This window comes from Fundulus heteroclitus, chromosome 12 (genome assembly GCF_011125445.2).
Source record: "Fundulus heteroclitus isolate FHET01 chromosome 12, MU-UCD_Fhet_4.1, whole genome shotgun sequence".
In the NCBI taxonomy this organism is placed as follows: Eukaryota; Metazoa; Chordata; class Actinopteri; order Cyprinodontiformes; family Fundulidae; genus Fundulus; species Fundulus heteroclitus.
The window spans coordinates 43,522,039-43,536,050 of record NC_046372.1 but is presented as its reverse complement, the minus strand read 5'-3'; the positions used below and the strand labels follow the sequence as shown (position 1 = coordinate 43,536,050).

General features: G+C 42.5%; 1 protein-coding gene across 1 annotated transcript; it reads left to right on the top strand.

The window, feature by feature from the left end:
• The first annotated feature begins 894 nt into the window (after positions 1–894).
• On the top strand, positions 895–13,205 carry LOC105915268 (vesicle-associated membrane protein 8). The gene is made up of 3 exons (XM_012849321.3): positions 895–1,126; positions 9,890–10,057; positions 11,642–13,205. The coding sequence occupies exons 1-3, from the start codon at positions 1,112–1,114 to the stop codon at positions 11,831–11,833; spliced, it is 375 nt and encodes a 124-aa protein (XP_012704775.1). The 5' UTR covers positions 895–1,111; the 3' UTR covers positions 11,834–13,205.
• The last annotated feature ends 807 nt before the right edge of the window (positions 13,206–14,012 follow it).

Here is a 14,012-nt window from a genome sequence, read left to right as displayed (position 1 = left end):
CACAACCAACCTTAAAAGGTAGCAGAGCACAACTCCTCAGATCAAAGGAGGGCGGCAAATCTTTATAATGAAGATAAATAAGCGGCCCATTGAGAGTGCCTGTCATTTAACAGCTGTTTTTAAAACGTCCTACATTTTAGGACTAGATCGCTATCTAGAGGGAAGGAGCAGAAACTGTTAAGGTTATGGGAGTAGCTGAAAACGAAGCACTCCTTTGTGCCCTGCCTGCTGTGCAGAGATGAGGCTGATTGTTGGGGCTGTCCAATCAGTCTGGATGACAGATGTCACCTGCTGGAGGGAATCTTTCTCTTTCAAAGTTAGACCAAAACATGACACCGATTGTAACCAGATGTGATAAAGCATAATAAATGAGGGTCATTTTTGGCCCAGTCTATATATTAAAATGGTAGTATCCTTAAAAATAAACACTGGTGTGCCTTTTGATTTAACAAATTAAAAATTGTGTCTTTTAAGCTCTCGTTGAAGGAGGTTTCTGCCATTTTTCTACAGGGCTTCGCTTAGTTCTCTGGTTTGGTCAGAAAAACAAAAGGTGCCCAAGTACACAGCCCTGAGGTTCTGAGAAAAACACAATTATGACACGGTAATAAGTAAACTCATAATTAGGATGTGCCTGCCGGGTGTGACGTCACGACAGGAGTGGTTCGGTTGTGTTACGTAATAACCAGAGAGGTACAGGTGAATTTTCAAAACAAAAGCGTTTTTTTCCCCCTTTACAGTGTGGATGGCGGCCTGAAAATGTTGACAATGGTCTAAACGCAATAAAAAACAATATAAATCATGTAGTTATTTTAGTGTTTGCTTGCAGATAAAGCAGCCGCGCGTCGTCGCGGGGTTCCGTGTTTTAATATGACAGAGGAAGCAGCAGGCTGTGATGTGGTCCACTTGACAGCGGCGGCGCGGAGGAATTCAGAGTAGGAAAAAAAAACATCTACCAGGAAGTTAAGTCGAAGAGGAAACGTAGTCGGAACTAGAAAGTATTTAACTTTAATGTTTTAAACCGAGGTTTTATAGGTTTTAAGTAAAAGCAACCAGCTAAACTACAACTTAGGCCAGCAATTTACGAGCCAGAGGACTTTTGCTTCCAAACAAGATGGACTATGATCCGGTAGGTGATGAGAATAATGGCTGAAAAAGCTTTGTTTGTCCCGAGTCGCCATACAGGCAGCAGGTGTATTTACTGAGGAAGGGGAGCTCTGTGGAAGGGAGAGGACGAAAACCGGCGGCCTGGTTTACTTTTCTGCCTCCAGGAAGGGAGTTCCTGCGTAGCCGAGCTAAAACACGACCCACCGGCCATCTCTGAACAGAAAACTGCGCGGTGGAAGGATTTCTACTTTAGTTCAGCCAAAAAAAAGTCATTAAACTTTGTATCCGCTTCACGTAATATGTTGTAGTTATACCAGTAACTTTTTTCTGAAACAGGGCAGTGATGGTAGCTGTCTGTCCTTTAGCTTCCGAACCAGGACTGTTGTCTTTTTTTCCCCCACAAGTGGAAGTAATTCATAGACAAATGTATAATTTTTCGGATTAGAAGCCATGAAGAAGCTTTCTTTCAGCTCAGATGTCTGCAACCTGGGCCTCCAGAGCCACAAGTGGCTCCTTAGACCTTCAACGGCGGCTCTTAATAATATTGGCCAAAATATAAAACGGGTATAAAAACAAACACAAGTTGCTGCAGTTTTTATAGAATATTTGCATTTGATTTTCACAACAGAATTGTATGAATTTTCTTTGCATAGTTTTTCCACAAATGACAACATCCCCTTGGAAAAAAAAACAACCTATCTCATTTATTTTAAAACATACAATAGTTAAAACAGACATGACAAAAACTGGAAACAGTTCTTTAAAATGTCACCTTTCCTGTGTAAGGTCTTTCTCAGAAATTCAAACTTGTCTGTTTTCAAGCGTTCGTGTCATATATTCTAAAGTTTCAATGAGGCTGAATGGGGGTAAAATTTGCCTCTTTGTGTTGGACAGGTAGCAGAACCCTGCTATGCGATTCTGTTAACCAGCCCAATGCCATGTTGGACAAATTAGTTTGGTATTAGACTCTAAAGTCGCAGATCCCAAAGGATTAAGCTTTAAAAATACAAGAATATTATTACTGCCTTTTATTTTGTCCCACCTGCAGTGATTCACCACGTTTTATACCATGATCACTTCCGTTAAAGGCCTTATGATTTAGATGTTTTACTGTCGGGATCAAACAGGAGTTGGATTAGTTCTCTGATACTTTTGGACATTTATACAACGCCACCTCAGCAAATGCAAAGCTTCGACAAGATTTTTAAAACGTTGCAACAGGACAGGGGCTATATTTGGTTTGTGTTGTTTTGGCATTTAAAAAAAAGTTTGTATTCGTGAACTGAATTATTTTGGTAAAATAGTAGAAATTTTAAGCTCTCAGTGGGAAAGTGATCTATCTATCTATCTAAGTTATCTATCTATCTATCTATCTATCTATCTATCTATCTATCTAGTTTTATTGAATACATCGATCAGTAAATCCAACAGTTTTTCTGACTTGCACTTCTTCATCTTTGCATATTACCCTTACATCACATCACTTTTTTTTCTCTCTAAACAGTTTATAGAACAAAAGCCTTCCATTCAAAGCGATGGCCTAACTCAGAAACGACCGTTATTATCTTTCCAAACAGAACCAGTCACCGATTAAAGCATAAGAGCCAATCTCAGTGCTCGCTCATTCATCTCCTGGCTCCGTTTCGTTCTGATTTGGAACATTTCGTTTGCCTAGAAAATGAGCGGACGGTTAGGATTCTGGAGTGGCGAGTAAAATGAGCCACTTTGCATTTACAGCAGCGGTTAAACGCACAATCTTTGCTGTTGTAGTTAAGAGAGCGTTTCTTTTCTTTTCTTCATCTTTTGAACAACTTTATCCATTACGCCTCGGCTAAATAGCGGCACTCGTTATCTAACAGGCCTTTGTATGAGTTATGGAGTCTCAGTGGAACAGCGAGGTCACTTTTCATGACTCGTACGAATGCAAGACTCTTCATCCGGCTGTGAGGGACTCAGACAAACGGCCCTCTTTATGTGAGGCGTGATACTGGATAGCCGTCAGCCATGCGGCGGGACCTGAAGGAGTCGTCGGTATGAAGAGGTTTAAGAAGAGACTGGGCTTGGTTTGTGTGGCAGGTGACTAAAAGTTCAACAGACCGGATGTTTCTCCTGGATGGACGTAGGATTCAACAGAATCAAAGGTATAGTTGGTCTGAACAGCTGGCCAATGTCAAATGCAGCTGTTTAGAATAAAAAAAAAAGTGTAAAGAAGGTGGAGAGGACGGGATGAGACGAGGCAGCGGGGAGCAGATGACGCAGGAAAAACCTGCTCTGTTTCCTAGATACCACTTTGTTTAGAGGCCGTCTTCTGGGACAGGGAGGCGTCGCTGAGCTCGCTCTGCCGCCTGCTGCCACTTCAGCTCTGAATTCACACCTACAGCGCTGTGAGATGTCAGTTTACTTTGCATTCGGTTTGAAAAGACGCGGCAGAAACCTTAGTGTTCAGCAGCAGGGTGTGGAAGAAACAGCCAGGGGTTTTTAATCGGTTATCTGGCAGTGCTTAGGGGAATGCCTGTGTTGTCTAAATGTCCCTTTTGAAGGTTGTATTCACCTTTGGCCAAGGATTAAAAGGATCCTTCAGCGTGGAGTTCAAGCAGCTTGGGGTTCAAACGTTTTGTAGTGGTTCCCAAAGTCAGGTTTCATGATGTCTAAAAAGAAGGTTCAGTTCGCCACGCAGCAAAGCGCTGCAAAACATACAGATGTTTGCTGAAAGCTAAGAAGCTGGATAAGCTGACTCATTGAACAATTAAGACCACACCAAATTAGGATTCATGAGGAGATTTAAAGCTTTATTTCAGAATCACTCCAGACTTTCTGGGCTTTATGTTTTCTAGTTGGGAACAAATTGAAGCACTTCATGCTTCTGGTGACTTAATATGGTTAAGACCAGGGACCTGCATCCTTCAGTCTGAAGAGCCGTTCTGCCTACAGTCACTTGAATTAAACTCGTTCAGAGCCGCAAACGTTGCCTGGCCTTATGAAAAAAATATTGTTATAATTTGTGATCTACTGTAGGAGATATGTTGTCATCGTTAAAGAAATGCCCTTTTATGTGTATTTTGAGGTTTAAAAAAAGAGGATGGGTGGGATGTTATTTGTGGAAAATGATGTAAAAAAGATCTTAGTGAAAAAATATTGGTTTAAAGTTAAATATTACTGGCACTTTTAACCTCATTCTGTTGTGAAAATTAGAAGCAATTATTCCAAGAAAAAAATGCTAAAACCTGCATTTATTATCATTATTACATTTAAATACCATTATAAAAATATAATTTGTTGCCAAAGTTATTAAGAGACACTGTGGAAGGTCCAAAGAGCCACTTGCGGCTCCAGAGCCACAGGTTGCAGACCCCTGGTTTAGGCCAAACTACAGTGATGCTTTTAAAACAATTTAGTTCTGGTAGAAAGATATATCTATAAATCTGCAGCCAGCATGACGGGACACCAAGGTTTTCAAAAGCTCCGGTTCTGGAGTTTTCTCCAGCTGTACCGAGTAATTCTGTTACTACTGCTCACCGTCTGAAATTAGACTGCCTGCGGTCGTCAGACTTCATACAGCAATATCCAAGTATAGCCCTTCTGTTGTTGTTTTGTTTTTTGGGTTGTTTTACCTTTTAACTTTTTTTCTTGCTTACAAGAAAGAGAAATTAAGCAGTTGTGCTCTTTTCAAGTGGGCGGGATTGTTAAGGAGCCGACTGCTGGCTCTTTGTAGCCTCCTAGTGCTGCTGTAGAAAGAACACAACAGCAAGAACCGTGCAGTAAATCAGTATTTCTGCTCAAGGCTGTGTTTAAATAAAATAACAGACTGTATTGTATTATTGTAAAACCACTAGGAATTAATTAGTTTTGTATCAAAGCGGTTAGATCATGTAACAAGTTATAGTTTCAAACATGTGTATAAATAGTCTGGAACTATGTTGGATTAATGGATTTAGTCGAGATTATTACTAGTGTTGCACTGATACCAGTATGGGACGGCGCCCCGATCCAGCACTGAAATGGTGGTATCAGTATCGGCAAGTACCAACAAATAGGGCACAGATACCATTCTGATGTTTGTATGTCACTTGAACGCAGCCTTCTCTCTCCCGACACTCACTAGTTTTACTGGATTCACTTTGTATTAGTCTTTTTCCTGCTTTAATAAGGTAGCAGCTTGACAAAGCCATGGTGGCAATTATTTTACATCCAAGTAGTATGCAGTTCTTCATATATACACACACACACACATTAATTTCAAACAGATGGTATCGGTATCGGCCAATACTGCATAGCCAGGTATCGGGTATCGGTATCGGGGCCAAAAAATGGCATCGGCGCAACACTAACTATTACCAAACCACCAGAAACCGATACCAGCCGGTATCTACAGCCGACATCTTCTCGCTTCTCCGTTTTCCATCGGCGATGTCTACCCCACACCACTCTACACGCCCCACCCTGTGTCTGCTCCACGGTACTCCTGCTGGTTTTCCCACAGACCCGCTAAGTCCAGAGGGTTGGTGAACGCCTCTGAGGGTGGCTTTAGGCCGCACCTTCAGCAGTCAGTGTTTATAAAAAAAAAATCCAAATAATCCAAATGTCTGGCCAGCAACATGTTGGGTTTTTACAGCCAGGTCTGGGGTCTTGGCTTTCAGGGAGGAGTCTGAATCAACGGTCTTCCCACTGAACACATCTGCTGACATAGTAACACGTCAACCAGTCAGATGCTGCTGTTTATGTCTAGAGATATAACTTCTTTATAGTTGAGGAAATCAGACAAATCCCCTATGAACAGCTGGATGGAGATTCTGCCAGAGAACAGGCTGTATAACGTTATGATCAAATGTATTTCTTCTCTAGGTTTGGGTCTTTTAACATGACTTGCTTTTTATGTAGATGCCAGTTTGAGGAACTGTGTTGCCAGTTTTTTCTTTTTTTTTTTTTAACCGTTATATTTGCAACATGTTTATCTCTCCAGATTACCCCATCTGTCAAACCAGCACCAGACATGCATCACCTAGCGCTCTCTATAAAATCCAGCCACAACGTTTTTTCTACTGACTCTTTTGAATCACCAATGTCTCATCAATGTTGAGCTCTCAGAATCGGAACATTTTTCTTACCTTTTTAAACAGGGTGACTTCTATGAAACGTTTAATCTACCCCTATAACCCTACAAACATATTGGCTATGCTTAGGTGCTACTTACAGTTTACTACACAGGGCCCACAGCCACTAGGAGGGGTATTACTGAGGGCTCTGGCCTGCTTCAGTACAGCAGCGTTTCCTTTGACAAGCCTATATGTTTTGGCCTCTGCAAACATCTGTCAGACGCTGTGTCTGTTTGACCACAGGCAGCTCATTGGCCAAGAGATTCTGCTCTTGATGCAGGAAGTATACGAGTGTACCCAGATGTGTGGATGACACTAGACAACAGGACTTGATGTCCTTTCAGAGCTCGTTGGGAATCAGCCTGGAAAGATGCTCTGGACTGTTCTATCTGTAGTCCTGGTGAGCACGCAGGGACAGACCTCTCAACGTCTATGGTGAAAGAGGAGTGTCGACACTTTATTATTCAGTTAGTGGGTTAAAACAGAAAAAACACACAACTGTTCATCCCGTTACTGTTTCAACATACCCAGACTGCCTAATATCAGGAGAATAACTTCTGTTTAAACTCTTTCACAACATTTACGCTCTATACGGCATCTTTTTACCAAGTAAACGGCTCTGTGGTCGTTTCCAGATTCCTGACGATTTGCTCTGATTGTCGCGCATCTCCAGAAATTCTGTCTTCTGCCACCAAAACTCCACCTTCCTGAGTCCATTCCAGCTGTCTGCTTTATTCTTGTAAAACATCTAGTTTCTAGATAGACCCACATGAATGGATCAAATGTACAAATGATCACTGAATAGAGTTAAGACTAACTCTGATCGCTCTCCCTGCTGCTCTCTTAACACCAACTGCAGCAATAATAACTGCTGATGGCCACTAGCTGCGAAAGAGGCTGAAACAGCTCCGCAGAAGGCGGGTTTAGATCTGAGCGGACGGTGCTGTGAACGGATATTCTGCAGCCCAGGTGGGTTTTGTTATTTTGATGCGTGAGGAATGCCATGTGTGGCGTGTGTGTGTGGTCAGGGAAATGCGTGTCACACGGTCATTGCGTGAGAGTTGAGAGCCCTGCCAATGACGGAGTACTGTCGGTCTGAGCTGCCCCGTCAAGATGCGCTGCCCAGGAGCAAATTCTGCACCTCGCAACACGTTGTTGCACTGCGGTCCGAATCAACGCTGGACAATGTTAACCAGCCGATGACTCAGTCGGTTCAGAAATGTTGAAACAAACTAATTTACACTGCAAAAAGGGAACTAAAAGTGTTTTTGTCATTTATTTGAGCAGGGAAATAAGATGATCTGCTAATTGAGTATTTTTACTCCTAAAATAATATCATTAGATATACTGCACTGAAATAAGATGATGAAGATGAGCTGTTCCTATTTTAGGAGCAAATTTTTATTACATTGGCAGATCATCTTACTTACCTGCTCAAATCAAGGACAAGTGCACTCATTTCAAGAACATTTTACTTTTAGTTCCCTTTTTGCAGTGTAGTTGTAAAAGCAATGTAGGCTAATGTGGCTAATAATAACAAAGGTTATTTTGGAGCCAGGCTGAAGCTGGCTATTAGAGCAGAAACTCCAGCTCCTCGCGTTGATCACTATAGAAAATATCACGCAAAATTACCAGGTAGGCAGAAATTGTACCAGGCTGCTGCTGGATATATTTGCATGGCCCAGATCCTCGTTTACGCTGTAAAAATCTGTTCTGGATGCACCAGAACCATGTTTTGTTTTTTAACCACTTATTTTAGTTTAGAATCATTCTTTATTTGTATCATTAGTAATCTTAGAGGCAATTGGAATCACACAGTGGCTGATGAGCTATCATTACAAAATTAAAGAACTGCACAACTGAATCAAAGGTGAACATAAAGGATATTAACACTTCTACTGTTCTGCCAAACATGAATGCAACACTTATATATTTCCCTAATGGAGGGCTGGATTGTCTTTCATTTACTGGTTTTGGATGTTAATTCAGGAAGTTAAAAGGTTTTCATAATGTAATTAATCATATTTTCCCCTTAACCAGAAAGAACGCTGTGCCTTGAAGAAATGTTGCCGCGCTAGCAGAAATGATACAGAGTGTTTTGTTGAGTATCTGCGTCAAGTTTGAAATGTTGTGTTGTGACAAGCGTAAACCCACAGATATCAAAGTCCTGACTGCTGCTTCAGATTCCAGTCTGCTTTCTGGTCAAATGCCCCCAATCTGATAAGATGTAGAAAGAAAATCAAGAAATTCAAGTTTGTTATGGCACTTCTGTGATAAACAGATTCAATTTGACTGTAAAGTACTTTCACATTTCCTCTCCTAAACGTTAACAACCTTTGCTGTTGTGCTGAGTTTTCTACACTTTCCTTTTGTAATTGAAGAGGAAACATATTTTGTCATAAGAAAGTTCTTTGAAACGAAAGGAACCCACTGAGCAGTAGTCTGGTGGCTGAGACCAGGTTCTCAGCATCAAGGATGGAGCTTCACATTTTATTCAGTCCCAGATGCAACATCTCAATCGCCATGGACAACATTGACTCCGTGTTTACCAGGGTATGACGCTGGAAGTGCAGCGCGTTACGCTCTACAACCCAGCATAACATCTGGCCAGGATGCTGATCCCCACGCCTGAAAACAGACTTCATGGCTAAAGTGCCGAAGCTCAAGGAGAAGGCTGAGGTTATTTTGATGGTAGGAGCGAGGAAAAGGAGCATTAATCTCTGCTGACATCTTTGTCGTAAAATTCAACAATATACCAGCTGCATGTTTTCTCTCCATCGTTCAGCTGTCATCAAGGGTTGCAGTGAATTTGAAATTGGAATAATCCCAAAATACCGTCCAGTAAAGTTTGTCGCACGAGAGTGGAGCGCAGCGCTGGGGCGAAAGCAGCGACGCTCCACTTGTGAAAGTAAGTCTGTTGGTCTCTGTCTGGCACTAAGAGCCATTCTGAGTGCGACACAGCCAGACAGGACATGTAAAAACATCTGGAATCAAGTTACTCCATGAATCGTCTCAGCCATAAAACCTCTCCCCTCTGCCTTTACCTTCCCGAAGCAGATTTACTCTGTCCTGATAATATCCAACTTGCCTGAATTTGGCCTGTACCTTCATTTCTTTTTTATCAGACACTCGTTGATGGGGGACATTTGCCTTGTGTCTGAGCCTCTCCTGCAGGTCCACATCCTTGTGCTTCTTCAGTTTGCTGCTTCGCCGTGTTAGCCCGTACTACAGGATTTATTTTTACCCAGATGAAAACGCATACAAGACCAACTGGATTCAAATTTTTTTATTATTATTTCTTTTATCAGGCCTTCTGAAGAGCAGGAACAGAGGGGGCTGGGGTAGCCACGACTATTTAGCGAGCTTTCACCAACATTGCAGCGTTTTAGATGTTCTGGTCCGGTATGTTTTACCTTTAGCAGTGCATATATTCAGCCAGGTGGCTAAATATGTCCTGGGATCTTTCAGCTCATATTCTGACCAATGAAAAATGTAAAAGCAGCTTGCTAACAGGTGAGAGTAATTTGAAAACATCAGGGATTTAATTGTATGAACGGTACACAGTGGAACGATGTAGGGCATGCGTAATGACCTCACAGTGTCCATGACCAAACATCCACTCTGAGTCTGAGTGATGCTGATGGCGACGCCTGAACCTCCGCTAACTGTCAGTTCTCTGCTCGCCGTCGTAGGAGCGGGGAGAGATCGAGGACGCCCCGGAGCCGAAGGACAAGGTCCAGGTCCTGAAGGATCAGGTGGATGGCGTGAAAAGCATCATGACGCAGAACGTGGACCGCATCCTGGCGCGAGGCGAGAGGTTGGACGACCTCATGGGCAAGTCGGAGGATCTGCAAGCAGGGGTCAGTGTTGCCACCAGCTCTCTGTTGTTGTTGTGTTGGTCTTACGATGTGTAGGTTTGTGTCCACGGCGCCAGGCTGGGATCACAGCGACCGCCATCAGGAACGAGTCTGAAAACAAGATGTTTGATGTTTGGTTTGTAAAAAAAAAAATAAAGTCTGAAGTATCTTTCTTCTGTGGAAGGCAACTTTTAATGGAGGGCTCTTTGTCTGGCACCTTGTAAAGAGAATGAGCTCATTAACCCCGCAGCTCGCTATCTCAGGAGCAGATGTCTCATTGCACAGCGTGCGTCAGCCCGTGTCACACTTTAATTTGGCTGTTCATTAAAGGTTGAGTCTATTTCTCAGGGAGCTAAACCAATCAGCCGTTATGGCCGATGTCAGAGGCGTCTTAGAAGATGATTCAGTCGTCAAATGTGATATAACTATAGTGGGACATGTGACTATGACTGAAAGAATAGAAATAGAAGGAAATACCAATTTGCTGTAGAACGTAATCATGTTTATAACTGGTATTGCTTCAGTTTGGCTAGCAGCTAACTTTCTACATCTCTGATCTTAATCTGAAAGCAAATTGATGGGGGAAATCTGTTCTGCTCCTTTGGATCCCAAAGGTTTACTAAAGTCTGAGTTTGGATGTAGGGAGTAAGGCATACTCATTAAAAGGGACTTTTTTTTTTGGCAAAACATTCAATATCTCCAAAACCGAAGAAAAAGGCATGTGCCCGGCTCCTCTTGGTTGAGGCGCAGCTGGCCAGGGTCCAGAACCCAACCCAGGATCCCTGCTGCATGTCTCCCCCCTTCTCTCTCTGCCCGTTGCCTGACTAAATACAGTGACTAAAATATAACAGGTGACGCATAATGGGACACTAGTGGTTACCTGTTTTGTTTTTGTTTTTTGTGCAAAACTTTGATCTGTAAGGGCTAAAGTTAGACAGCTGGCTCCAACCAATGTTCTAGTCTAGGGAACCCAAGGTCATGAAGGCTTTGAAGGGCTTCCATCACCTCCTGCATCCAGCAGGTAGTCCTTCAGGGACTGACCTTGAACATAGCCAGCTGAGATTACCCAGCATCCCTCAGGAAGCATGAACAATTCACTGAGAAGAGAGAGGAAGCTGTTATAAACGTTTTCCTCTGCACTCGTTTCAATCCAACAACTCTCCTGGTTAGGGATCGTGTTCAGAGAACCCAGCAGGAACCGATCCAAACCCTCCATCAAATGAAGATTATGAACAAAGAGGTCCTTTTTTTCTTTCTTTTTTTTTTCCCTTTTATTAAAAGGCAGAAACAGATGATTGATAATCCAATGAGAAGAACTTTTATTAAATAAGCTAATTAATGTCCTGGAACTTAACCTTTTTTTTATGTGTTCTCGTTCAGTAATAAATAAAAATCTTTTCAAGCGTGTGAAGGTGAACACAGCATTTAATTTAATCAGTGGGAACGGTTTCTTGATCTTTTTGCCTTCTGGCACGTTCCCAGACAGTTTGAGAGCGCTGGCCTGCAGCAGCATCTCATCCTGCAGTCAGGAGTGATGTGACTGACCTTTTTTTAACAGAGTGATAATCTGCCGTCTCTCCCGCACAGGCTCAGAACTTCAAGCAGACGTCTCACAAAGTGGCCCGTTCCTACTGGTGGAAGAACGTCAAGCTGGTGGTGGTCATCATCGTGGTCGTGCTCATCATCATCCTCATCATCATCCTGCTGGCCACCGGCGTCATTCCTGTCAGCGCGCCTGTGGGTCCTGTAGTCACTCCCACCACCAAACCCAAACCCTGAACACCCGAGGAGCGAACGCACACAAGATGTACAAAGAGACCCCAAGAGGTCTTAGACACAGTATACTGAGTAATATATTGTCCCTAGCAAATTACTTCTTCTTTCTGGTAAATATTGAAGCTTTCTTCAGGTTACTTTCATGCTTTTGTTACAGGCACTTTAATGACACACACACTCTATAAAAGTTAAGTAAAACCAGGTAGTTCTGGTGAGTATTTTCTATTTTTATTCTTTTACTGGAAGCACCCCAATGTCCATCTCCATCTGTAACCATGGGGGTGCTCCCTTGAAGGTTTCTAGAGGGTAGCGAGGATTGAGCCCTCTTTTATTTTTACGTCCCATCGTTCCTCCTCTGTTGTTTCCAAAAAGGTCTGCTTGTGAAGTCCACACCAGGAGAAATGTACGCAGCCTGCTGTCACATATCAGATTTTCGTTGTTACCCCCCATTTCGTTGAAAGAGAATCAGCTTTTTTTTTTTACATTCATTTTTACCGACGCTGTAAAGGAAGGTGCATGCAACAAACAGTCGGCTCTTCTGTTCTGATGTTGGCGCAGACAGGCGGTTTACACACACATACGTGTTCCAGAAAAGGGCTGTGGTGTGTTAAAAACAAAGCTGTTTGCTGCCCAGCGCAGTGAACGCACCACTACTGTCAGACTGCTGCAACACGGCTGCTGGGAGAGGATCCGGTTCCCTCAGCCCACCAGCTGGGAGAGACCGAACCCTGTCCATGCAGGGGCTGTGAGGCTGAATCGGTGCTGAAACATTCAAGCCCTAACCCCAAACACCCCCCCCCCCCCACACACACACACACACACACACACACACACACACACACACACACACACACACACACACACACGAGCAATACTCCCACATCTGTTTAGCTTTAAAGAGGTCAAGATTAATCCATTTCTGAACTGTATATAGTCAACATCCTCCCCAATTTGTATATTTACTACAATTAGTAACAAGTGTCTTATTAAAAGTCGTTAACCTTTAGAACTAAATTATTTGATGCTTTATAATCCAGAATGATTCCTATATATTTGTGTATAAATAGATGATCTTTACTGATTAATAATAAAATGGTACGGTTGGGTTTGTTGCTGTTAATCGGTGACGAGTTGCTGGTGTAAAAGGCAGAATGTGTTGGATCAAATTCTGTGTTTTTGTTGTGTGTGATTCTGGGATGCAGTAGCCTCTGTTCTCTTGGCCTGTTTTGACTGATGCTAGCCTGATCGGTGATGTTTGAGACGGCCCTGATGGCAGACTGCTGCAGAGCAACTGTATGATGCAGCATCTCTGCGGGGTTAGCGGTATTTAATGGTTTTTACTGTCTGATAAAGTCAATAAATAGTATTTACCTCAGCGCTTGTGGGAACCTTTATTTTTTTCCTGGTTGTTCACAGACTGGCCTCAAGGTGGCGACAGAATAGAGGTCTACGTGTCTTTAGCCACAGATTTCAAAAGTTCAGTGAAGCAATAAAAACAAAAGCAATTGGATTCAGGCTGCAATTTCATCAGTGAAAGATTACACAAAAGTAAGTTTGTGCAATTCTGTGAAAAAAGGATCCAATGAACAAAATTCACACCGGCTAATAAAAAAAAAAAGATTTATTTCCCATTACATTGATTGTTGAACCTTTTCATGTTTTCTGATCACAGACATTTGTGATCAGCACAATTAGACTAAAAATCTTACCAGCTTTTTATTTCACTGGAACTTGCCGATTTCTGAACCGGCATGAAGGAACTGACCCTTACTGAAGAGCAGGACGTCCCACTTGCAGTGTACGGTTAACATTTGGTTTGTTCTACTTAAATGAGGATGTATGTAGTCTCTTAGGTGAGCTCTGCTGTGCAGTATAAAGTATACACATTCATTTTCAATGGTTAGGTTATAGAGTACTGTAGAATCTGATAATCTCATCTATCAAAGACTACCTCGAAATGAACAACATGTCATATTATACCATGCTGTTGTTTAACAAGCAGATCGTAAAAGCAGCGTGTGAAAACTGACCAAAAGGCTATCAGCCAGGTGCTAATCTTTTTAAACAAGCTTGTCTAATATCAGAAGATGATTTGTTGGTATGCTTCAGGTACTGTTGTTAACTCAACTCAAAGGGAGTGGTTAGAGCGTTACACTTGTGTCCCGGAGGTTCTGGGTTCAAC

Excerpts from the sequence above, each read along its gene's own strand:
- LOC105915268 (XM_012849321.3), top strand. Across the intron at positions 10,058-11,641 it reads CGGAGGATCTGCAAGCAGGG|GCTCAGAACTTCAAGCAGAC; the intron begins GTCAGTGTTGCC and ends TCTCCCGCACAG.